This window comes from Corvus moneduloides, chromosome 5 (assembly GCF_009650955.1).
Source record: "Corvus moneduloides isolate bCorMon1 chromosome 5, bCorMon1.pri, whole genome shotgun sequence".
NCBI lineage: Eukaryota > Metazoa > Chordata > Aves > Passeriformes > Corvidae > Corvus > Corvus moneduloides.
In genome coordinates, this window is record NC_045480.1 from 59,045,968 (window position 1) to 59,072,910 (window position 26,943).

The following is a 26,943-nucleotide window of genomic DNA, read 5'->3' on the forward strand; positions in this document are numbered from 1 at the left end:
GGTTTGAGTTTTTCAAAAACCCTGGCTTTCCCATTATTCATGTTACCTAATCCTATGTAATATAGTTCTACTTCAAATAGTTAACATTTGCTTTCCATATAGTAGTAAAAATGTGGTTAAGAAAGCAGACCACAATTAAGCAATGAGGTCCGACAAGGTGTGCATTTTCAGGCTACCAGTGCTTTCCTCAAATGCACCAGGAGGAAGAAGCCAGAATGACTTTTCCACTCAGGTGGGCACCATTGCTGGCACTGTATCTACCACAGTACAAGGTGATGTGGAAAGAATATGAAGAGGGGGTGAAACCATGTGCAGCTTTCATCTAGTGGATTTATGTCAGGAAAAAAGCTGTTCCCAGTCATGTACAGTCTCAGCCAAGTTAACCACTAGAAGAATAAAGGTATCCAAGGAAAGTGTCCCATCTTGAGCTTTTAGTACACTGGTTGAAAGAATATGAAAATCCCTTCTCCATATATTAACATACAAAATTATCTATTTGACATGGTCACCTAACTCAGATACAAGTGAAAATAATTCTTTTTATTGGGAAGTAAAAAATGTCAAGTTTTCAAACATTCCACCCCTTGTACAGCACACTGGGTTTATCATAGATAAAGTCAGATGATTGTCCAGTCTGATCTTCCACCAGCTCTCAGGGAAAAGACATCACATACCCTTCCCTGCAACAAGTTACGCTGAAGTGACCAAGGAGGTACCATCAGAAAATAATTTAGAAAATGAATTTTGTCATACAAGCTTTTTTAGGAAGAAGTAGAAACAACAACTAAACAATTTACTTACCATTATATGAAAGTAATCAGGAGTAGATGGGTGGAGAATTGGAATGAAGGTGGAAGAAATAAGATGCTGGGAAGTGCATTTGCTCATATTTCATGCCAGAAAAGTGATAAACTGTATAAGCAAGCCTGCGTCTCAAGGAATTACCTCCAAGATGGTTTGGATTTTGCTGGGGTGCTGTTTTGGAGTGCTTTTGTTGTTGGACATAGTTGCTTATTTTTTGTTTTTTCATGACATTAAAATGAAAACTCTAAGCCTGAATAGACAGAACAGTGTTAAAAGAAGCCAAGTAATGACTGATCATAAGTTAAAACAGTTCCCTCCCTCCCTCATAATCACTGGTCTTTTCCAGTGTGTGGCATTAAGGATAAAAGCTGAGAGCTGTTTTGATACCTGGAAAGAAGATAAGGCAAAATAATAATGAAGGGGGCCTTTCTGCAACAACACAAGTACAGCTATTAAAAAAAAACAGAATTCATGAACTACTCCTGTCTCATACTGAAGGGTCATGATAGTTTCCCAAAACTGGCTTTAAAAAGGGCAACAACAAATAACAAACACAGATTTCCAAAGGAAACTCCAGTTTTATAACCATGCCTTACTTGCTAGTTGAGCTAAAGACTTTGTGAGAGCTTTTGACCTAACCTCTGGCACCTCCACTAAGACAGTATTTGTCACCCTGACAGCAAGGGGAATGATTTCCAGGCCCTCAACTTAGAGTAATAATGACATCCCTCTTGTTTTCACCCCTAGAGACGGTGGACTGCTGAGTTTTGAACAGGCTCTGTTCAGTCAGATAGAGAAGAACCACAGGAAAAAAATCCAGGCAGAGATTTAACCTGTTCTGGGCCAAAAATCACACAGCTTAATAAATTAATGTGTTTAGAATATTTTTCCTCCCACAAAGAGGCAAGTAAAGGTGAAAGAAGGCTTGTATAGAACTTGTATAGAATGCAGCACTGGTATTGCTGTTTATATTACATGCTAGAACTCAACTCTGGCTAGCTACTGAATCCACAGATGGACAGAGAAGGAAAAAGAGCTCCACGCTCCCTGATGGATTAGTGTAGGTGACTGCTCAGCACACCAGCTTGTGTTTTACAGCACACATACACAGATGCTGGGTGAAACACCTCCTTGCAGCAGCACTAGTTCAAAGTGCTAATCAGGCACAAGACAGGGGCTTAAATACCCCTGTTCCCAAGGAAGTGATGATTTCTCTCCACTCTCTCTCACCCCACACACACTTTTCCTATGCAGGTGACTAAAAGCTGCAGCACAGAGGAAAGAACATTGCTCCATTTCAATCAGAAACTAAAACTTTGGGGGAGAACATTAACAGCAGATTCTAAAAACATTTTCATTTCCTTTTGATGAATTTTTTAAAAGTGAGGGAGAAAATTACATATTTTGTGCATTTCCAAATCTGTCTGCAGGGAACATTTACCCTTAAATCAGGCCAAATGACTACATGTTTGTGTACAACCACAGCCCTAGAGGAATGCAGAGGCATGCTTCTTCTACTATTAAAAGATACTACAGAGAGGGCAAAATGAAAACCAAATTCTCTTTCACAATGCCTTCTCAATTTTTCCTTGATGCACCAACCTACCTAGCATAGAGAACCAATAAATTCAAACATTTGGTTCCCACAGACACAAGTAAACTTTTGCAAGAATTTTATACCTCTTGCTTTACAAATAAACTGTTCAAAGTTTTGTAGGTGTACATTTTCATCTTTTTAAAAAAAGCACATGTTTATCCAAGTAGTTGTCAGAAACAAATAAAGCAGCTTTTCAATGCAAACATTTTTTTAAAACTAATTTTAAGTGATGCGACACTGTTCCATGATACAAAGCCCAGTGACTTAACAAGAAGTCAAGCACCTTGATCTTACTTTATAATAGAACAGGTGATATTTCTTTCTGTTAATTTCACTTTCTTTATTTTGGAGTGAAAAAACAGGAAACTATTCTAAAACAGAAGACAAAAAACCATCACAAACTAAAACCAGGACCTTTCAACATTATGATATGCACACAATTACACCCTGGGACAATTGTTTGTTTTTATTTGTGGTTTTTGGTTTGGTTTTATTTCAGGTTCTGACCAATAACCACAGTAAGCAAAACCAGGGGAAAAAAGCCCAAAAGAAACATATTCTTTTGACAAAAATGCTGTTTTTACACTACAGAGGACAAGGACAAATCTTGTTAATTATGACATAAGTAATCTTAGACAAACTGATTTTATGCTAAAACTGTGTATCAGCACAGATTTGCTTTACATACTAATCCAACAAACCACCTGATTATAGAATACTAAACAAATATATTTCTTTCTCTAGATGTTCTCCAAATGATAGTTACCAAAGACAGACACTTTTGATTCAGTAATTCATTAGCTTACACTTGAAATGGAATCAAGCTTTTTATAAATTTCCAGTATTCAGTCTCCATTAACAAGAGAGATGACTTCACCACAGTCACAGAGGCACTTTAATTTCCAGTTTCCCCACACTATATGATCAGAAGTAAAAGACCAGATCACAAAGTTTAAGGTACTTTGAATGCCCAGTCTTGGGTTGCAAAACTTCTTTCCCTTCTACGTTGCAATTCCTAAGTGACAACTGGACTGGAAGAACAAAGCTGCTTCAACTCTCACGCTACCTTTCCTGAGTTCTGCCTCTGAATTTTTTCCAGCAAGATCCACTTTTACTGCTTGTTTTACTAACTCAAGAAATGCCAGTGGCACATATATCCTCAGCTCTCTCTTTTCCTAAGAGCCTGCTAATCCATGGAAACAGTAAAGAGGGGGGCAGGATTCAATCTACTGTCTCAAAAGCCATCACCAAGTACCATGCCAAGCAAGCGCACTAGATGGGGTTGCTGACCAAAAAAAGAAGGTGCAAGAAAAAAATCCTACCTGTTTGCTGTCATATAAGGAAGTGGAAAAAGCAGAATATCCAAATATATTTATCTTCAGAAAGGTAGCAGTTAATTATCTTTTGGCCACAAAGATAATACAAAGAGATGTATTTAATGGCCTACCTATCGCTATCTTTAAACAAACTTTCTTTGGCAGAACTGACTGCTTGAGTCCCATAAGACCATGCAAGATGAATTAAATGATCAGTAGCAAAAGCTAATGGGAAAACTAAGAAAGCCCTGAGACCAGCTACAGCCCTCATAAGTTCTACGCATTTGACAGCTAATGATTTCATTTTTTGTTATTATGTAGATTTCAAGGCATTTTCCTCTTGGCCACTGTAAAAAAAAATACGGGGACTAATCATTGGCCTTCTAGAGGACATTTTTTTTTAGACCTTGACTGCACACTTTCTCTCCTCTTGGTTACTGGTACCTACCCTCCTTCTCTGTAACATTTCAAAGATAACCAACAGCAGTGCTGTTATTTGTTAACTGGTTCTCTGTGCTGCCAGGATCTGCAAATCCCTACTGACTTAATTGGTCTTTTCAGACCAACTGTGTCGTCAGTGACACCACACAGTGGGTGTTACAATACTCAGATTTCCAGTTATCCCTCTACCTGATTTCTCTCAATCCCTTGGGAGCAAGATCCCGTTTACTTCTCTTTGAGTATTGCACCTTTATACGTACTCCTTTTTTTTGTTGATTAAAGGAGTTCAGCAGTAGTCATAGACAGGCAGGTTTTTTTTTTTATTATTTTGTAAAAAATTCTACATCTCATTCTAGCTGATGCCCACTCTGTCCAAAGTTTGGCTTTGGGAGGGGAAGAGAAGATCAATAAAGGAATACTGGGATGGGTGAACATGCCTAGCAATCCCTCAAAATAATCATGTGTGTCAAGGCTCTTTTTTTAAGCCCATGCTAAGGGGTCTTTTTCACAGGGAGCTTTGTTATTCTGCCTTGCTTGTGCCAAAATAGTACAAACTAACTCAAATTTAGGTATTAAACTGAGCATGCTATACACTGGAACTTTACATAGTAAGAGTGAAGGCCTACATGCTTTGAAAAGTCACTCAGCAAACTTGGAAACAATGATGCCCAAGCTTACTTTGAGATTTCAGCTCCAGCTAGCAGAAATCAAAATAAGGATGTTAAATAACAAGAGATCCCAGCATCAGCCATGAAATAAGTTACAGTAAGGCAACCTAAGTGGCTCCCAAGATTATTTAAATTCCATGGAATGTAAACTCTTCCTGCTTGGTTCATAATGTCTGGCCCAAACACTTGCTGCTGCTGAGGTCTGCTATCCCCTCCCACTCATGCAAAAAACAATCCTTCAAGAATGAAGTGCCTTCCCAAGTGGCTGATTAAGAGGGAGAACTTGCTCAGGACTTGGAGAGTTACCCTGATCAAATTCGGAGCACAGACCAGCAGCACCACTGTACTGCTCACAGAGGAAGAGGAGACCACTTCCAAGAGTGTGGTTGCTCACCATAAAGCAGCTCCACTTTGAAATTAAACAAGACTAAATCCAGAATTCAGCACCTGTTGTGAACAGACTTCCTGGCAAGATTTCCTTGTAAACAGCTAGCACAGTAAAAAGGGAATCCCAGATGACTGCTCTGCCCCTTTTCATACTGCAAAGACACAATTAAGAGGGAACAAAGGGGTATACAAACATTTGCCTGATTTTAGAAAAATATTTACAATGTTTGTACTAGAAATACTTAAGTCAGATAAGGATATTTGTCCTAGAAATAACTAAGATTAAAAAAGTGGTAATAAAAAAAGCCCCAAATAAACCTAAATCATTCAACATCCATTAAGGTAAAATAAAGCAAATAAATTCAGCCAATTGGTTATTTCCATATGGTTGGATTTCTTTAAATAGTAATGAAATCATTGCTAAAAAATCCATTGTTATTAAAATAAAAAAGTTGGCTCAGCCTACCAAAATTAGATTTGTAAGTTGCTGGTCATTCTCATAATTAAATCTGTGTCACAGATTTGCAAGAAAAATGGACACTATGACTAATGCATTTACTTGCAGCACTAGTGCTGTCAGGCTGTGTAAATCATTATGCCTGCTAAAGCAGACTAGATAAGAATTCCATACATTTTCATTAACCAACTAAGCTGGGTGTATATGTGAGAAACTAACATTATTCTCTGCTAGCTTTAGCTTGAATTTGGAAGACAATGTAAATAAAAACACTAGCCTTGATTTGATGAGCAACGTGGCTGCTCCAAAAATTATTTGAGCTTTTCGAACGACATGACCCAGCTCTGTCCCCTCTGAGAGATGGTCAGATAAAAGAACAAACCCATACATACTTAGTTTGGACAAAGGACATTAATGCAACAATGGACATCTGAAATGTGCCTTATTGCATCTATTATGTTGCAACAGAGAAAGAAAAGCTAATCCAAGACAGCGTTGGAGGAAGTCTTAACCAAAGCTTTGCTGTTTTCTCAGGAGCACAATGGTCACCAGAGCAGAGTCCCCTGAATCCTCTCTTTTCCTCTTGATTCCCTGTCACCACAGACCTTCAGATCTTGGTTACAGTTCTTTGTTTAAGGTGAAGCTGATGGCTGCTGCTTTCACACTAACTGTTCATAACCCCAAGGCACTGAAAAATCAGCCTACACTGACTCACACCACAGGCTGGATATTCTCATGGGTTTCCCAGCCCATGGTCTCAAGCAGAAAGGAGATTAATGAGAGGTAGAAAGATTAGACAAGCCTGGTCTAGTCTAGTAGTGCAGAGCATTTTGTGAGGACATGGTGCTCTGGAAGTCCGTCTCCCACACTGTCACTGCAAACTGAGTGCAGCTCTCAGCCAAGCCTGTCTCCAGCGCAGGAACAGCCTCAGTTACAGGTATGCCCTGGTGGACAAAGCCAAAGGAGCTGAATGGCTCAGGCAAACACCATGAACAACCATCAGCACATGTTTTGCAGTCTCCTGCCTATTGCTCTGTGATTTGGATATTTGCAAGTATTTCTCTTCTTTTAGAAGGAGAACAGAAATGCTTAGGAAGCATGGCAATGCATACAACATTAAGAATGTCAGTAGACCTACACTTATCATCCTAGGCAATTTCTTTAGCCTTTAGGTGCAAAAGTATCCTCTGCTACAAGTGGAAGCAACTAAGACTGTGCTTTATCTCAGCATCTTGGCATATGCATGCAACCTTGTGATAACCAACCACCCTGTATCAGTAAAATGCTATCAGATTACATTAAAACCCCATTAAGAGGAAAAACTGAAATCACTTCTTATGTTCCACAATTATTGTAAACCAAACTGCTTAAACGAGGGGAGGAGATAATGATATTAACTACCCAACTCAGAGCAATCCTCTGTGGATGAGTCTAAATATTCTCTTGGCTGAAATTTATGTAAATTGAATTCATCTATCGTTAGTTATTACTAACCTAGCTATATAAAAACACTTTTCTGTAACAATTATTTTTTTCAAACACTGTGTTTTAATTAGATCTGGGACGTTATTAACTAAGTCAATAAAATAATGTAAATATGTACAGTATCGTTCCATGCATTGCTTTGTCTGCATGTTTATAGGAATATGGGTTTTGGTGGAGTTGAAAAAGAATTACTTCGTGGCTGGCTGACAGTTTTTGTTAATCTCTTTACCAGTGAAAACACTCCCAGGTCCTTAATCTAAGTGCATTTCTGCTCATCAAGATATTTTTGGCATTTCTACACTTTGTGTATCACAAGATGTTCCCTTTTATCTGAATAAGCTCATCTCAGTATCATTCTAATACTATACTGAGTATTTTCCTGCAGACATTTTGTTCCACAACTTACTTTCATTTAACTTCTCAAGCATTATTTCCTAGTCTTAAGGGGGGAAAAAAAAAGGGTGGGCGCAGGAAGGAGAGTAAACAGCACAGCACATCTTTCAGCCCTTCTAAATCACACAGGCACTGGCCCACAGGGCATAGTCTGAAAAGAGAAAACACTGTCCTGGCTTTGTCAGAGCTACACAGCAAGTGCCACAACCTGCCCATGTGCTGTATGTGGTAAAACAAGGAACATTATGAAAAATTTCAGCCTTGTCGAGGTCAGAGCCTTCCCAATTATCTCCAGGACACGTGTAACTAATAAAGGTTTTGTCACAAAGGTATATAACTCCATCTAAGCCTGTCCACATACAGCTCATCACTAGACACTCCGAAGAGAAATACAGAAGTGATTTAGGTTCATCATGAATTGAAGATACAGGACATAGTTTCTCCACCCGTAGCCAAATCCGTAAGTTAGGCACCAATATAAACTGATGGATTCCCAAAACCACCACCAGGACCTTCCATTATCTTCTCAGAAACAGACCAATTATTTTTACATTTTATAGAACAGTCTTGACTTCAAACGAGTGTATATATATATATATGTGTATATATATATATATATACACACACACACACACATTATATACACATGTATTTATTGCTTTGCCAGTTTTTCAACAGCAAACTTTCTTTGTAAGTGACCACACACATGCCAGTGCTCCACATCTGGAGCCACTCAATTCAAGGTCATGTAGACCTACACCCCTGTGAACCTACTCGAAAACAACTCTGCCTACTAACTACTGTCCCTGGCCTACTACCACATTTCAGTCACAAGGTTTATCCTATCAACTTCATAACTGGAAAAGTTTCTAAGAGCAAAGCACTCAGTAAACATATTTGTGATTTGTTTTCTGTCATACACATATATTCCCCACATAATCATGCTTTCGAAGTAGAATTACCACAACAAGTGTTTAAATGTGTGGATATATTTGTAATTTAATAGTAACCAGTGTCTTTACTGTCTTATTCTAAAATAATCAGTAATTAGAAAAAATCAGCTATGGCTTCATTTTAGCTGATCCTCAATATTTTTGAAAAGTCTTTCCAGGGAATTTTTTTAATAATGTTTACTGCAATCCTGCTCCAACATTTCCAAAAAGACCTGAAGGGAACAAAAAGTGAAATGAGGTAATTACATGTAAGCAGAACTTTCCAATGATCATGAACTAAGATCAAAACCAAAATTAGGCGTATTACATGAAGACAAAAAATAACTCAGCTTCTTCAGCTCAGATTTCTTCAAAGAGCTGCAAACAGCTACTAGAAATTGAAAATAAGTCTCTGTCGCTTTACTAAGAGCCAGCATTGTAGTCAGATGCAGTGGAGCCTAAACTCTTATTTGAAGCCAGAAGACATCTCCGAATGTCAGCTGAACTGAGCCTTTGGGTATTCTCAGAAACCTCTTGAACTAAAAGCTGGAGACAGCAAAGAAACCAGGAGCTTGTGCCAAACAACAGGAGAAAATATCACGCACACAGAGACTTTAGAGTTTTTCCAGCACTTCCACAGTTTGAGGCAGGCCCATGGAAGGAGGACATGACAGGTGACAAAAAGGACAAGTACTTGGGAACTGATATTTTAAATACAAGTGGTCATCTCTACCCCAAAAAACTTACATCCACCCTCCTAACTTTAACCTAGTCCCTCAAAAAAGCAGCAGCACAACACAACTTCAAAATGCCATGTGACTTTACCTCTTGGTAGTAGAGCTTTATGTACTTAAAACTCTTAAACACCAGCTTTTCATACAAAAAAAAAAAAACAAAAAAAACAAAACAACAAGAAACCAAACCATGAATAAAAAGTGAGTTATTTTGTACTCGCAGTTTTGATTTTAATTTCCTAATTTGAATTCTTTTGTCATTCATTCATTTTACACATCACAGTCCTTCTGGGGACAGAAGACTGGAATCACAAACACATACTTCCAAACATGCATAAACTTTAGTAAGAACAAATTCAATTATTAGCTGCCTAAATAAATAAAACAATCAGTCACAGTAGTTTGCCAACATACAAAATAATTTTTTACTTAATATTCATTAGTATTTCTCTAAACAACACATCAGTAAAAGAAATCTATCCTTCCTTTCTTCATAAATATATTTAGTGTTCTTTACAGTGTCCTTTCCAAATGTTTTTAGACCATCAGGACCACAAATACTGCTTTTGCTTTTTAAAGAAACAGTTATATTTCCAGCTGGATTGATTGCTTTCCCATATCTAGCTATTTTAGTGTGTTCCTCAGAGACATCGAGTGGCTCCACTGACAGTAAAATATGCCAAACAAATGACAAGTCACTGAGTAAATTAGCATCTACTCTCTGATCAGCTGGGTCATGTTTTCTTTGCAAAATCCATGGCCTCTTGATAGAAAATAATGAGTATTTGATGGGCCTTATTAGAAGAATCAATATATTGATGCCCATGTCTGAAACATCTGCATAATAATAGATTCTGTTAACCCATTAAGGAGAAAATTAAGATGTGTTTACACATTATTAATTTACCACGAGCAGAGACAATTTGTTCACTACCTTTATTCACTACCTTTCTCAAGAGTTTAACAAAAAGAAAAGAAATTGCAGTATCTGTATTTAAGGGAATAGTGACATAAACTGAAAGATGATTCAAATTTTTCCATCTGAATGGCAAAATTCCACCAAAAATAATGTGAAAAAAAACAAACACACCAGTGATACTGTTAAAAATGAGACTATTAAAGCACTTGCTATGAATACTGTGTTACTTACCAAAAAACTTCCAAAAGCAGAATTAAATATAGCAGCTGCCTAGAGAGGAAAAAAAGGATAAATATCACCAATGGTAAAATAGCTCCAATGCAAGAATAAAATGTTCTTCCCCCACCCAACAAGCTATTAGATTCTCCAAAGACGCACATACACAGAGACCATTAGCCAGTTAGCCACTGCTTTAAAAATTGCCAGTCGCCTGTAACTTATGAAGACTGATGGATTCTGGTTTATGCATTCATAAATAACATGCTGAAATGGACAAAAGCAGGAGGAGACGAAAACCCTTGCCGATAGACTGAAGAGGAATATCCACAAGAACTAAGAATATTACACAGAAGCTTGGTCTCACTGCTCGTGCTCTAAGTTGCCAGGAACATTTTTATATACTGACATATTAACTAAAATAAACATAATCTGATGTAACTAAAATGCTGCATTTTCATACACTTTTAACAATTTTAATGAAATAGTGATCTGGTAAATAAACTACTTTAATAGCTCATCGTAATAAAGTATTGACAGAGAGTATTTCCTGTAGTTTGACCAACAAATTTAAAATAGGAATAACAAAAATCCCAACCAAAAAAAACCCCACAATGACCCCATACTTCTGAGGCCAAAATGTCATTACTTTTCACTCCATAGTCTTTTAAAATAAGAAAATAAACAATTTTGATAATGACTTTAGAAGTGTTTGTGCTTACCTAAATATCCAGGAAATATAAGGTAGCAGTATTATTTCTTAATACGAACTCATTAAATTCCAGGAAGTTAAAACTTGAGTCTTGCATAGCTTTCCCCAATTACCAAGAAAGAACAGAAACTCTTGTATGGCAGCCAGTCTGATGAAAAGCCACACAGCAAAGGTAAGAGGAAAGGGAGGAGGGAAATCTACCATTTATGTGCCGATTTAGAGTCAAATTAAACACCCTGGACACTTCCAGCCACAGATTAATAACAAGAGGCTGCTAGTGAGTTGAGCAAGTTTGAATAAAGTCCAAAATCAGGGTAGGAGCAGTAGCTGAACCTGCCTTCTGCTCCATAAGAGGATGCAATGAAAATGAATGGGTAATGAGATCCTTGGCTCTAGAGAGCTTAGCTTTCTTATTCAAGTTCATAATTAATTCAAAGCTTTGATAATTTCATTAGATTCCTCCTCTGCTGGCCCTATCAATAAAAGATGGCACTGGACCACAGCTCCTCAGTGGCCCAAATACAGAAACAAATGCAGACTGGGAAACCTTTGCTGACTTGCTTACTAACAGGGACAATGGCATATGGCACTCCATGTTGTGGAGGGAGCATCTGAATAGATACAGCTAAATAAAACATTATAGTTGACAGTTGTAAACTACAGTAACATATTTTAACACCTCTTTCTCATCAGCATTTCTTTTTTGAACATTAAAAAAAAAAAAAAAAGAGGCACAAGTCCAAACAGCTTCTCTTGCCAGAGATCATAGCTGAAAGGAAGCATGAGTAGTATCAACAATTCTTCAACAAGTGTGAATTAAATCAGGATTTTTTACTTGTATTTGAAGCTGTGCAACTGATACTTTCATGTAGCAACGCAAAGACACATTACACGCATCCAGAGAAACCTAGAGCATGGCTACCCATCCTGATTTGGGGATCATCTAGAGATATGGCATTATTTTACTTAAAAGAGGCTGCAATTCCACTTCCAGGAGAAATTCTGTACCTGGAAAGGTGTTAAGGAGAGATACTAGATGGTGATATTTTGGCCATTAACAAACTTCTTTTATTCATTCCTAATCCATCTGGAAGATTTCTGGATTTTTAAAATATTCTCAAGTATATAACAGGGACTAAGACAACAATCTTGGACAATATTTATTCTTCAATTATTTAGCCAGACATGTGCAAAAGTCATATTTCACAACCAGTTCATGGGTACACTAGTTTACAGTTTTTAAATCCCTTTCTCTGGAGTGTCAGAAATTATCCATAGCAGATGATGAAACACTCATTACAGGCAAAAGAAGAGGGGGAAAAAAAAAAAATCAGGAAGATTGCAAATTAAAGTACAATCATCCAGATTATTTGCCTCAGTGAGGGAGGACTTACATATGTCAATTACTCTACCTGCAGTTTTCTTGGTAAACATTTCCCCTGCAAAATAAACTTACAAGTAATTTCTTCTCATACTTACAAATCTGGGGCTTATATTTGCAATTCTGGTTCAGTTTAAACAAACTGGCAGTAAACTGAATCAACTGCTCCAATTTGTAATTAAACATACCTAGTAGCATGACCCGGTAGAATTTAAACACTTTCATGCTTCCAACTCCCTTCTATCAAAGGGATACATACCTCACAGGGCATTGTCAAAATTAATTCATTCCTTAAAAAGCACTCTGAAATCCTTAGAGGGATGATACAAATAAACATTAGTGCTGACACACGATACAGCCAGGCTCTTCATTTTCTATTTGAAACATTTATTAGTCACTATTACTGCATCACTCTTTTTTAGAGTTTGCTCTTTTTGTGCTGCAACAGATATCAGAATATCCGTGGTCAGCTTAAATGAAACAATAAAGCATGAAAACATTTAGATGTCTTTATCATACTCCAAGTTCAGATTTGCATGTGTTTGCAAACCATACATTGCATTTATGGTTAGCACAAGGGGAGAGCTCTCTATGCAATCCCTAGTAAAGTCCTTTCAAAAGGTAAGTGCATAGCCATGTATTGAAATGTAAGGTCAGACCACATTCAAAGGTACTGACAACTAGACAAATGTTCCAAGTTTGTATCAACTCAGAGACATGACTGCAAGTCACTGCCAAGACTCTTAACAGGGCAAGTACAGAAGAGCACGGACAGCATCACTTGAGTTAACAACTGTACATATTAGCTCTACTAAACAACCAATTCACTTATTATTAGGCAGGTACAATTTCAGTCAGCTCTATATGGCACTGGGCTCGAGGGAATGCTCTTGTGGTCTACATTTCCAGGGAGAATTCCAAATGAGAAGTGATTGGGCCACCTCCGAAGGACACCTGTCTGGCAGCACTTGGCAGAAACCTTCCTCTTCTCATACCCCAGTCTAGCACAAAGCTTCAGCCCTCCATCTCTCACCTTTTTTCCTGGAATAGATGTATGGAAAACACTGCTAAGATTTCTACAGTGACAGCAACAAGATCCAAGACAGTCCTCCTGGCAACAAAGGCTAGTAAAAGACAAAGCCTAGAAGAAAAAGGCAAAGCTAAGCTACAACCAAGGGGCTGAGCATTTCCCCCCAGGTGTGAACCAAAATGGGCAAGTACTTCTATTTGTGGCAAGTATCCACAGCATTCAAAAGCACATGTGACTGGGCAGCAGATCAAACAAGGGCGTTTAGAATTCACAGAACACATTCTGAACTTTTTTCATTGCTTTTTTTTGGTACCAAACTAAACTACCTTGGAATTTATTAGACTAGATATTGTTTTGATAATAATGGAGCCAAACTATGTTAAATAACAGGAAAAAATACCCCAGCCACATTTGGAACACCTAGGTCAAACACCAGCATTTTATCATTATCGGCACAATTTCAAAGAAATTGTTACACGCAGCTAAACTGGGACTTCACTCCAGAGTACAGGCAAACAGCAGTGCCTCACAGCTTTGTATGTGCATCATAAAAAAAAGGAAGAGATTTTCTCACCAGTGTGTGTATATTGCTTCAATACTAACACATTTGATTCTCAAGTGTCATTTGGCAGCCTTTAGGGAGACAACCTTCCTAGATGTACTTAAGCCTATGCTTACCCCCAGGCACCCCACAGCAGGGAAAGCGCATGCTATGGACACCAGGGCCTGTCTGGCCCCAAGTCATCCCTGCTCTGAGAAAAGGACATTCCAGGGTCAAGGCCACAGATGCGGAGTAATGAAATCAAATAGTCAGAACATCCTGGAAGGAAGCAGCCTGGGCATCATATAGAGCTGTTCCGTGTCTGTCTGCAATTCCTTGCAGTTAAAACCTTAGCTCTAGTGGGATGTACCACACACTAGTGGGATATATAGCTCAAGCATCAGGAATAAGACTAATTATCCTGTTTAACACACAAGGCACAATGAGGAAGAAAGAAAAGCCCAGAAAAGTAGAAAAGAACTGGGGAGAGACAAGGACTCTCACAGGTCTAGTGCAGGATTATGCAGCAGACGACAGCGAACACGATATGGTAGTGTAACATTTTACAGCATCCATATTGTTATTGCAAAACTTAATACAATTATGCCTCCTATTTGACAGGAGAAGAAAGGAAAAAAAAAAAGAGAGAGGGAGACTGAAGAAAGTGATGGCAATGGTTTGACCAAATAGGACAGAACAGGAAATTTTATCTACCCAAAGAGATCAGTGTAGTTCGAGAAGGTGGAATAAGGCAGCACGTCAGAAGTAACTTGAATGAGTTGGCAGAGTCCCTTTAAACAACTCCTTCAATCTCCTATTTAAAAATAAAATCTCATGTGAGTGTTACCACAGCTCATGTCTTAACTGCTGGTTCTAATAACAAGATGTTACATCTCTGTAGAAAGCTATTTGCCACAGCACCGTTACTGCAAACAGAATATAAATATACCTAATAAGGTTTAATCTGTGTTGCTGTTCATAACTATTCATCTGAGTTCAGACAGGAAAAAAAATATATATATATATACACTCAAGTTCCTGGTTTCCAGCACTAAATTGAATCAGGTGTCCTCTTCTCTTAAGAAAATTAAGTTGCTTTTGTGCAAGAGTGTTTTAATGAGAACAGAGCCTGCCGACATTGATAAATGGGAATGACACCAGAGAGAGCATGTAAGCAGGACAATATGTGCATGTTACAGTCTTACAGGCTATTTTTCACTGACTATCCTGAATGACTTCGCTGTTTCTTAAGGGGCCTATTAATCTCAAATTTAGTTATTACACAACGTTTATTTGAACATATATTCTGTGGATGATGACAGTTAATAAAGGAAATCTTTTACAAGCTGTATTTTTACATATTGTTCCAACTGCAGCTCCCAGTCATTCTACTGTATTGATGGAATAACCTAGTTATGATGCAGGTTTAAAAAAGGCACATATATTCAGATTCCTTTCTAAGCATATGGGGAGTCTTAAATAACTGTTAAAATGCATATAAAAATCCTGCTACAGCATGGCAAAAATGAAAGAGGCAGTGTTAACTGCTCAACAAAATCTCCAGCTGCCCAGTTGCCCCCTCCAAGGCAAAGCATGTGCCTTTTTAACACTGCAGCACCATCTCTGGGAAACAAATAGGGTCTAGATTTGACTCTGATGTATGTACACTCCATACAGAATTCAACAGAAGCTGGAGTATGCATCTTACACATGAATCTGGCCCATGTGCTGTATATGTGACAGGCCACCACAACAGTTGCATTACATTTACAACAAAACAAAAACCACACAAAATCAACAACCAACCAAACACACGAAAAATGAAAAAACACAAAAGCCCCACAAAACAAAACAGCCACAACCCCCAGACTTAGATACCAACTAAATTTTGAGTCCTAAGAAATCTTATAAAAAAAGTGAGCTCGTGTTCAAAACGTCTCTTATAAAAATACCAAATTACTTTAATTATATTAGTTGAGTAGAAATGTACATAACCTTACACTCTTGTAGGAAAAAAAAAAATCCAGAGGCACACAAATACACACACACACACAAACTACACCCACCAACCAAGAAACCTCCAGTACACCAACAAAAATACCCCACCACCGTATGGAAGGGATTATGTATTTATCCACTGCCATGTCCCCTGTGGTCCAACACAATTTGTTGACTGGGAAAAAGATAGCAAAGATATCACCTAATCCCCAGCCTGCCTCTAGAGCTGTGCTGACAATATGAAAACATTGCTTTGTTTCAACTGTGTTCAACAACCATCAGTTCTATGGAAACTACACTGAAAAGGCACCAGAAAATGAAAACAAAATAACTAATCTGTTGTTTGTTTGCATTTCAGCAGGGGAACATCATCCAGAGAATGATGCTCTCTAAAACACCGTGCTGAGCCCTCTGTTCCAGGCTGCCAGGGGTTGCCACCACTTGAGTAGAAGTTGGTGCTGCTTCAGGCAGGCACATCATTCTGCCACAAGCAGGGCACAGAAACAAGCTGAGGCCTCTGCTGGCAGAAGAGTTATTGCCTCTTACCTCTTACTAGCAAAGTTGTTTCTGTTGAAAATCAGTCTTTCATTCCCCAATTTTTGTAGTTTCTCATAGTCATCACCACCTTTTGGTAAATAATATTTACAAATACAAAAACATCTGTTAAAAGGAAAGCTTTTTGGACACACTTATTTAGTTTAGGTGGTGCTTCCCATTGAAGGATTTCTTTGTTTCACCAATAATTTCGGCAATACCGAGGCAGATAAAGAAAACTATCCTGCTCGCTTTCCTCTTGTTAGAAATGCTAACTTGTCTCTACTGAGAGCAACTGGGATGACTCAAGGGAGTTCTGGAGTGTCAGCACGGTATTTCTCACTCAGAAGCAGGAGAAGAGAGAAACTAAAAACCAGGAAAGTATATTCATTGAAATGTTTTTTGTTTTTTTTTTTTTTTCCCAGAGAGTAAAACCAGAATGTAAACATTTGTAAACAATTCAAATGGAAAACATTAATCATTTAGGTCTCAGGAACATTTATGTGTCACTCTTCAAATTTCTACCAATACTAATATATAGATTAATAACAGGAAATCCATGTTTAGCAAAGGTTGGAAAGTAACACTACTGTATGGCTGGCTCATTTTATTTGAGATTACTTGTATAGCTGAGCTGAATGAAAATAAAGACTTTTGTCATCAGTATCAGAAAGATTACATGAAAGAAGCCAGGAGGAAAGAACCTCTGTCAGGAGTTGGAATGTCCATTCTCACATTGAAAGAACCAAGATTTGGTCTCCTCAGAAGAGATAAGGTGCTTCATGGAACAGCACACAGTGCCTGACTAGCCCACACCATCAGCTGTACAATGCTGTCACTTTGTTCATAATTTCTTTGCTTTATCCTAAATGGCACACATCTACCCACTCCAGATGCTCCTGTGGCTGTGTGGCAAACAAAACTCGTGTGATAGTCACAAAAAAGGCAGAAAAAAAAAAGCCTATCTAGGCCATATTCAGAAACAGAAATGTAGGCAACACACAACTTTTGCAAACCCTTGTCTATTCCTTCAGGTTGCTAAGGTTAAGGGAATCTTCCTCTTTCTATCAACTGTGATCTTCTTCCTTTTGACAGAGACAGTCACCAATACTCTCATCTCGTCCTTGTGTGGCAGTCCTTGGCCAGTCATACCCCAAAGCCCAGGAGTACCCTGAAGCTGTAGTTTAATTTTCCCATCCTCCTGTCAGCTGCAGCACAAAACACAAAATCACTCTCACAAGACACACTGCCTTCCACTGTTGGGTCCCACGTCACACACCCCAATGGGGCACAGACCTGAACACCTACAGTGGACTTCTGAATACCAACATGAATAAACAGAGGCAGTTTCTCTTTTTTTCCTCCTCTACTTAAACATTGCAAATGCAAACATTAAGATGACTGCCCAGTGCCAGTGTAAACATTGGCACAAGCAGTGATTTAGAGCTGACAGGCTCATTACAACACAGGCTTTCTCATACCAAACACACATGTGCATAAACACCATGCTCCAGCATCTGACTTACTCCACAAAGTTCATGTGGCTCTGACACACCAGAAAGCTCTGAGCTCCTGGAAAGGTATCTAGCCAAACTTTTTGTATGTATTTTTCCCCAAATGGAAAGCCTATTTCCATCATTTTCCTGATCAGGCAAAAACAAGGTAACTTCTCCCTTGTACCTACATACTGTAAAGTGTACACCTTAGCTGCCATACATGTGGCCTGTGAAACGTGGTTAGAGGGCAAAAGTTAAGAATTTACCCAGTCACTGACACTTTGGTATCAAAACTACCCACAAGCCTTATGCACATCAAGCATTTCTCAGAGACTCCAGGTTTGTTACCTTAGCAGTGAAGATGCTGGGTCTCACACCAGAACAAACAGATTGCTGAACAATGATTCAATAAAAGAGGCTCAGCTGGACAGTGGTAAAGTACTGCCAACTTGTTCCTCTCTTATGGTCAAACAGTCAAACACTTCATAATTGTAAGAGACTTTCTCTCTAAAAAAAAAAAAAAAAAAATTACTGTGGAAGGTATCCTCAAAAGGATACAGAGCAATAACAACCTCCCAAACACACTTTTATTTAAGTTCACATTTTCTGAGATCTTAAACTGTGATAAAAACACTTAAAGGTCTTGTCCCCTGATTCTCCTGGAGACACATCATCCATAACATGATTAGAGGTCTAGTTAAACAATGCATCCCACAACTCCAAAGAGTATTACTTCCCTGTTGAAGTGAAATGAAAGCACAAGGCCACTTTTTAAAAGGTGCCCTTTGCATTAACTGTAAGGCTGTGCCTGCACCAGTATTTTTCTATAAATATCCCACTGTCATATTGCTTTCTGGGCAGTCAGTAGCAGAACCAGACATTTTAACTGCTATGCCTTCAAAACCAGCTCAGAATAGCATTGTTATAAAAGTCCCTGGCACTACTACCACGGGCAACAGCTTCACTATTAGTTGTGCAATGCCAGGAGATGGGAAATGTAACACTAGTGCAAGGAGGGCCATAGCATGGGGAGGCTGGCTGAAATAGCAGCTTTGTAAAATATAAATTAAGTGTAGCCCTCTGCACAGATCCATAAACCCTGAGCTCTGGAGCTCATGTCAGAATTTGTCATCTCAACAACAAATGTCCCTATCTCAAAGAGGCACAATTTATTTTTTCTTAACCTAGCCCAAAGGTTAGGCTTTACTATAAGCCAGTATCATATGGTACTGGAAATTCCCTTCTTATGAGCCCAGCCAAAGCTCTGCACCCAGCAATATTGTGGCAGAGGTAGAGAGAGAAGAAAAAGAAAAGTTGCATACAATAAGCAAGAGGCCAACATAACAGCCACTGCATGAAGGTTAAAAAGGAAGTCTCAATGCATGCAACTTCATTCTTTGAAATGCTGCTCAGCTACTTTCATCCTCTATATATTAGCAATTCATATAACTACAACTTACACATGCACAGAGTGAGAAAGTGCCTAAATGTGCATCTTTATATATTACATATCCCCAAAATATGCCCAAGGAATTCAGCAGTGGATTAATAACAACTGAAGGTCCAAGCTACTTTTGTCTGAAAACAAATTCACTACAACATTGGTATTTACCACCACCCTTCTTCTGAACCATGCCCAAAACATCTTTAAATTCTACTCAGTTGGTTGCCCCCATTTTTCAAGCAGACTGCAGCATCCTGTAATCCAAAGGGGGTAAAAGGGGCTTGTCTTCCATACAGTGCAAGGATTGATACTCAAATGCCAATCAAGTCTCAGTCAGGAACTCGGTTTCAGAACTACTTGACAAGGAGCAGGAGTACATCATGAACTACAGAAACGCTGAAACTGTTCTTAAGAATTTTCCTTCATATATGTATATATTTATTATGTAAACATATATACAAAATACATAGCAACTCATTAGCAAGTAAATTAAAGATATTTTTATTACTTCCTTGAAGTAATTTACTTGACTCTCTAATGGGTCATATAGGCTACTACATAACCACTACTTCTCTGAAGAAAAGGTGGAGAGAAAACACTAAAACCTATGGGTTTCATGTACAGAATTCTACTCGTGCTCTGTGGAGAGCAGAGGATCACCAAAAACTGTGATGGCTGTGAGTTTGTTTTACTGCAAAAAGTCACAAACTTGTCAATCATGTTGAACATGCACACAGCATTCACTGAATATACAGAGTTGGCTGAAGACTGGAATTTCCAGCATAAGGGATATTTAAACATGTGCTTTAAACATAAGTTCCCCTCATTTCAAGAATCCCTTCTTTTCACCCTATGTTTGAATTTTTTTTTTTTTTTATTTTGTTATTTTGCTGCTTTCAGCTAAATTTCTCCCACGCCTAGTGGAAGATGGCTTCTGTGACTGTTGCCACACAAAGCTCTTTGGCTGATCCACAATGCAGCACTGTTATCAAATTCTTATGATTCATCTGAGAAGACACAGCCAGGGAGATCACTTAACCATGAGAAATGGAAACTTGGAACACCTAAGTTACACTGAAAAATAGGGACTAAGTGAAAATGATTTGTTTGCAAATCTGACCGAGGTTAACCTGGCCTGAAACAAAATATTGACAAAATATTTACAAACATATCTTCCTGAAAGAAACAGGAAACATTTCTGTAAAGTCTAAATTGCATAAACAGGGGGAAGAAAAAAAAAAAAAAGAATGGAAACATTCCCAATTTGAGATAGTTTGTAGCCCAAGTTCTATATTCCCAAAGCTGTTACTCAAGAACTATGTGCAGATAGAATGTGAAAGAAAAATAAAAATGCAATTCTTGAAAAATACACTCCTTCAACAAGAAAGCAATTCTTTTACATCAATGCTCCTATTTTTCAGCATTTTGTGCTGAAAACTATCTTCTCACATTAACTGATAAGCTGTACAGACAGGTACAACACATTCTGATTTGCCCACAAAGAAATCCAAGGAGAATTTGATAAAGAAATCAATAATTTTGTGTTAACTACAAAAGCTCCAGCAGGACACAGATAATGTTACTACCTGTTCTGTGATGGTTATTCATGGGCACCCAGTGAGGCAAGGGCTACAGAAATTCTCTGTTGTGCCCAGAACATCCTGTATCTGCACTAAGTTTGCAGAAGCAATCTAGATCCAGAGTTCTTTTTCACCACACAGTACTTCAGTACCGTAAGATGCCCTATTATGCATAAGTGGGCAACACTGTGCAAGAAGAACATTCACAACTGCCAGGTCAGAAGTGTGAGAGCTGCCACCTTTGCTGCACAGCAGGAGGTACCCATGCCAAAATAGACACATCTTCTTAAGAGCAAGGCAGAGCAGCAATACACATGAACATAAAGATAAGTAGTAGAATTGGGATATCCAGATGCGTGAAGAGTAGAAAAAAAATCACCTTATACACTAGAAGCAATCAGAAATCACATCTTTGACAAACACCAAGTACCAGCTACATGAGCAGCACCTCATCTATCAAGGAACTTTTATCTGACACACTAGCTGCATTTTGTAAAAATAGCTTTCACTTTCAAAAGTTCAATTTCAACAACAGCAATTTCTTCGACTAGTCTGTGATCAGCACTTTGGGATGTAAAACAGACAAATAAGGATGTTAGAAATCCCATCTGGCTGGTATTTTGAGTCACGTTTTGCCACTGATAGACACTTGATAAAAGGCAGAGAAAGACTCGGCATATCAGGTCATATCATCATAAGGAAAAAAAAAAACCAACTAAATAAACACCAAGCCCCTGCACATCTGTCTATGGAATAGATTTTCATCTCTCACATGCATTAATTCTAAAACCCAGTCACTGTTTAGTCAGTCATACTGCAGGAAAGACCTCAGAAAGGTATCTCAACATCGTCACCATCTTGTTGAATCAAAGTTCAATTTGCTCTAACACCATAACAAATGTATTCCTGTAATCTGTATCTATATCCTACTCTCGAAGTATCAACAAAATTCAAAGTGATATACTTATCTACAATACATAAAAGAATCATATCACCACTATAAGCTGCAGTGTAGCAATATAGTGGGGCAAAGCATGAAACAGTAATCAAAGTCCTGAAAAATACACCATTGTCAGCACTGTACACTGGTACCAGTGTATTATAGCACCTCAGTTTCAAATAAATCAACCTAAGTGCCTGCTTTGGTAAGCACTTCGAATTCACTGTACATCAGCATTGGGGGGGGTAATGCACAAAGAAACAAATTCAATTAGCAGATTTATATTACTCATTTCCTAATAAACTTTCTACCCACACCTACATTCAAACCCTCCTACAGCCTTCCCCCCTTCATTTACATATCTGTGCAGGCCTGCTCTTTTTTCTTGCGAGCCCCTTTGCCCTTTCAATCATGAAGTATATTACTCCACTGTCAGAGCAAAGCAGTTCCTAACAACAGGGAGCCCAGCTGGGATAGGAAGAGGGCAGCAGGCTCAGGCATTAACATAATAATCCAACTGTGTTCCCCCAGGCCCTTAAGGCACACAGCACATTAGGCAGCCCTCCTGTGACGCCCAGGCGGAGGCTGCCGGATCACCTGCCCATCAACCTGTGGCAGTCGCCCCCACCTCGGCCGATCCAGCTCCTGCCAAGCCCCCATCCCAATTACCTTCCCACAAAAGACACATGTCCATTTTCCACGCCTGCTCAACGTGACTGCTGCACACCCTTATTTACTCCATTCGAATGCACCTTGCCGTGCCATTTCCAGCAGACTCACTCCTGCCTTTAGACTTCTGGAAGCTCTAGGGACTGGAACAGGACCTACTGCTGCTGCCAGCAGGATCCAGACCTTGAAACAAGAATTCAGATACAAAGCACTGCTCTCTAGATGCAACTTTCAGCCCTACCTATCCTCTGGATTTTTCCCTGAAAGAAAGAGCAGGAAGAACCAAAGAGGCAGACACCCGCCTTTGCTATTTCTGTGCCATGCCATCCAAGGAAACCAGTTTCAGGTGGGCTCGCTTGTTCTTGCTGGGGCTTGGAATGCTGGAGGATTTTCAGCAGTAAAGTTATTTCACAATCTTTGGTACAAGGCCTGCCACTTCACAGGACACAGCTACTGCGTAAGGAACAGAGCCCATGACAAGATTTCAGGGTACAAACACACATATTAGATATTTCCAAGAATCACTATAATGCTGATTTCAGATACAAGACCTATGAAACCAACCATTTTAAAGAAGGCTTAGAATTGTACTACTCTTTCCAACTAACATTTCTTAACACCTAAAAAATATTCCCACAGTTCAAATGCTTTGGTTAGCAAACTACAACTCAGAATATTAATTTGCATGTACCCTCTATTAAGTTCTTTAAAAAAATATACACTTATTATGCAGTGTATTTCAATGCAATTCTGTAACAAACCCTTTATTTACAGTTTATATGCTGCTTGTACAAAGTACTTAACAAAAAGAAAAATAAACACACTTGCCAGTAGAAAACCAGTATTTTCCTCATATTATACAAGACAATCTCAGACACTACTAGAGAAAAGCTTTTGGTTCTAATATAACTTTTATTCTCATTAAAACATACATATTCTCAAATTACCCTTAACAATGAAAGGCACAACAGAAATGTAATACAGTCTTGTTAAAATAACGTTTTGCAGACTGTGCAAAGCCCAATTTACTTGATCACTTGTGAAGCAAAATTTCCCTAACCTCATTAATTTTCATTAATCTAGCCCCCTCAAAGAAGGAAATATTCAGAAGCAAATGTGCATTTTATTTTAAGTGCTTGGTTGTTATATTATCAATACAAAGAAGCGTTAAGCATAGTAATCCATGTCGCAGTAGCCTGTCAGAGAAAGACCATGGAAAACAACATTAGCTATATAATTTAAATATTTTAGAAAGCAATCCTTAGGCAAGCTCTGCCTATTACTACTCCTCAAATACATAACAGTAACAAAAAGTATACATTATGAAAACGATGTCACATTTTAAAAACATTTGCTTACAAGCAATTAATTTTCCCAACAAAGACATTCTTTTCTGCCATCACAGTCATAACTTGTTACCAGCACGGCCCTCTGAGCTGGGAAGGGGGCACAGTTAAAACAGCCCTTTGCCTTGAATTTATGCTGGGTCACAGGGTCACCAATAAAACACCAGGATAACCTAGGGGTTTGTTAAGTACTTTATATAGTCAGGAGACTTCTTATACAGCCACAAGCTCATCTATTACTATGACTTGATTTAGATTTTTAGGATCTGCAATTTAAAGAGGAAGAGCTTTGTCAACCAGCTTCTGATCCTTCTGTCATCTCTTCTGCCACACAAACCAATTCCCAACATTGTTGACATAAAACTGAACAGCACTTGGAACATTAACTACAGCTTTTCTCCTTCAACACCTCTAATCATAGACGACTTGGTCATACAAAAACCACGAAAAGAAGCTGACATTTTTAATTACAAGAGATCATAAGAACACTCATAGCTTTCTGGAGTTTGTTCTAATTAATTTCCTTTCTTCTGCACATTAGAAATCAAAAGCTCCACAAACTAAAGTAACAGTAAGTTCTTGACATGCTGGAAAACCAGATATTCTACAGCAAGAATTCTCTGCCAAGAATTTGAATATAATCAAGTCACCAGGCAGCTTTTGTTGTTGGTGGCAAACCCTTCATGATTACACACGTGTTGCCATGTGCAGACACATTGCAAAAAGCTGCCATGTTAGTTATATTCCTCGTTTTTCCTGTGAATTCCAGTGTTGTAAATGGAACATGAGACTGGAAATAAACTTGTGAATGGAAACAAAGATTTTCCTGTTTATCTCATTACGTGATCTTTAGATCACATCCATGTCTCAATTATGTCAATATGAGATTTTTTATTTGATTTTACACAGCCCAAGGTTGTAATGGCTCAGGTATGTAAAAAGGTAAGCTGTGGTTTAAGTTTCTCATACAGCTTGGGTTGTGATGGGCTGTTTAAAACAGTAAACAGCCCTGAAACCACTAAATGTAACAATTGCAGTAGGGAGCAAAATATATACAGATACATTTCATTTGACATCACTACAAAACACCCACATACTTCCTTGAAGTAACAAACTACTAGGTCCATGAGGACGTTGCATTTTAATTTCCTGCATAACTTGCCCTTCAATTCAACCAGAATTTTCTTTTCTTTTACAACAGTCACTCTTCCTGACTGCTTCTAGAGCCCTTCCTCTTTCATAGTTCCTATGGATTTATTCTTAAATACCAGACAGGAGCACGTTAGTGACACAGACAACTGTTTTCATCCCCACGTAGCTGTGCCAGCAGGACATCCCTGTCGTCCCTCGATGCCCCATAGCCCTAACTAGAGAACACTGTTCCCACAGATTTCTAGGGGGCTGTGTCTTTACTTCCTATATTTTTTGCTTCACAAAAGTTATTTCAAATTCATAAAGACTCTCTGGTAATAGAAACACACAGAATGAAGCAGTATTCATTAATATGCAATATAACACCTTCATGTACTCAGATTTATTCAGCTTGTTGTGGTGGGTTGACCTCGGCTGGATGCCAGAGTCCCACCAAAGCCACTTTATCACTCTGCTCCTCAGCAGGACAGGGGAGAGAAAAATATAACACAACACTGGTGGATTGATATCAGGACAGGGGGAGATCACTCACCCATTTACTGTCCCAGGCAAAACAGACCTGACTTAGGGGAAAAAAAAAATTATTACCAATCAAATCAGAGCAAGATAACGAGAAATAAAATCAAATTTTAAAAACACTTTCCCCTCACCCTTTCCTTCTTTCCAGCCTTAACGTTACTCCCAAATCCACTACCTTGTTCCCACCAAAGATGCAGGGTGATAAGAAACAGGGCGTACAGTCCGTTCATCACAAGCTGCCTCTGCCTCCTCACACTCTTCCCGTGCTTTGGCATGGGGTTCCTCCCACAGAAGACCATCTTCCATGAACTTATCCAACATGAGTCCTTCTCACAGGCTGCAGTTCTTCACAAACTGCTCCAGCATGGGTCCCTTTCCATGGGTGCAGTCCTTCAGGAACAGGCTGCTCCAGCACGGGTCCCTCATGAGGTCACAAGTCCTGCCAGCAAACCCGCTCCAGCATGGGCTCTACGCTCCATGGATCTGAAAGTCTTGCCAGGAGCCTGCTCCAGTGCAGGCTTCCCCCAGAATCACATCCTCCTTCAGGCATCCACCTGCTCCAGTGTGGGCTTCTCCAGGGGCTGCAGGTGCTCTGCTCTACCATGGTCCTCCCTGGGCTGCAGGGGCACAGCTGCCTCACCATGGTCTGCCCCTTGGGCTGCAGGGGAATGTCTGCTCCAGCACCTGGAGCACCTCCTGGCCCTCCTTCTGCACTGGCCTGGGTGTCTGCAGGACTGCTCCTCTCACACATTCTCACTCCTCTCTTCTGGCTGTTGTTGTGCAGCAACTTTTCCCCCTTTTTAAATACATTATCCCAGAGGCTCTACCACCACTGCTGATGGGCTTGGGCTTGGCCAGCAGCACTGACATTGGCTCCATCAGACATAGGAGAAGCTTCAGCAGCTTCTCACAGAATACACATCTGTAGCACCCTGGCTTTGCCACACAAACCCAGTACACTTGCATAAGGTATTTACCCTATTTCTGAGTCTACTCAAGCACCTGCATTGGTCTAAAGCCTGTTTTTTCTGAAAATCTTAATAAAGAACTGTTTTATAGGTCCTTCTGACATTTTGTAGTACAGAAATGTGCTATATGAACAAGAAAGTGGGGGACAATCAACTTGAAGAAGATATCAGTAATTTCACCAGTTCTAAACGCCAAGTATTTGTTTAATAACAACTAGTGTCTCATAACTTCACCTCTCAACAAAAGCGCCACTGGCATCTGTCAGGGAGAGGTAATTCTGCAT

The 26,943-nt window shown here is 39.0% G+C and overlaps 1 protein-coding gene across 9 annotated transcripts in view; it reads right to left on the reverse strand.

Annotated features, from left to right (window-relative positions):
* SLC10A7 (solute carrier family 10 member 7) overlaps positions 1-26,943 on the reverse strand; it is a 148,982-nt gene that overhangs the window by 91,879 nt on the left and 30,160 nt on the right. For 7 of the 9 annotated variants that reach the window (XR_004240070.1, XM_032108481.1, XM_032108478.1 and 4 more), the window contains exon 5: positions 10,365-10,403. The exons of the other annotated variants lie outside the window; for them this stretch is intronic. Coding sequence is in view for 6 of the 7 variants with exons in the window: in XM_032108481.1 (XP_031964372.1) it covers positions 10,365-10,403 (39 nt within the window). In the remaining variant the exon portion in view is untranslated. The remainder of the gene's footprint in view (positions 1-10,364; positions 10,404-26,943) is intronic. 9 annotated transcript variants of the gene reach the window in all.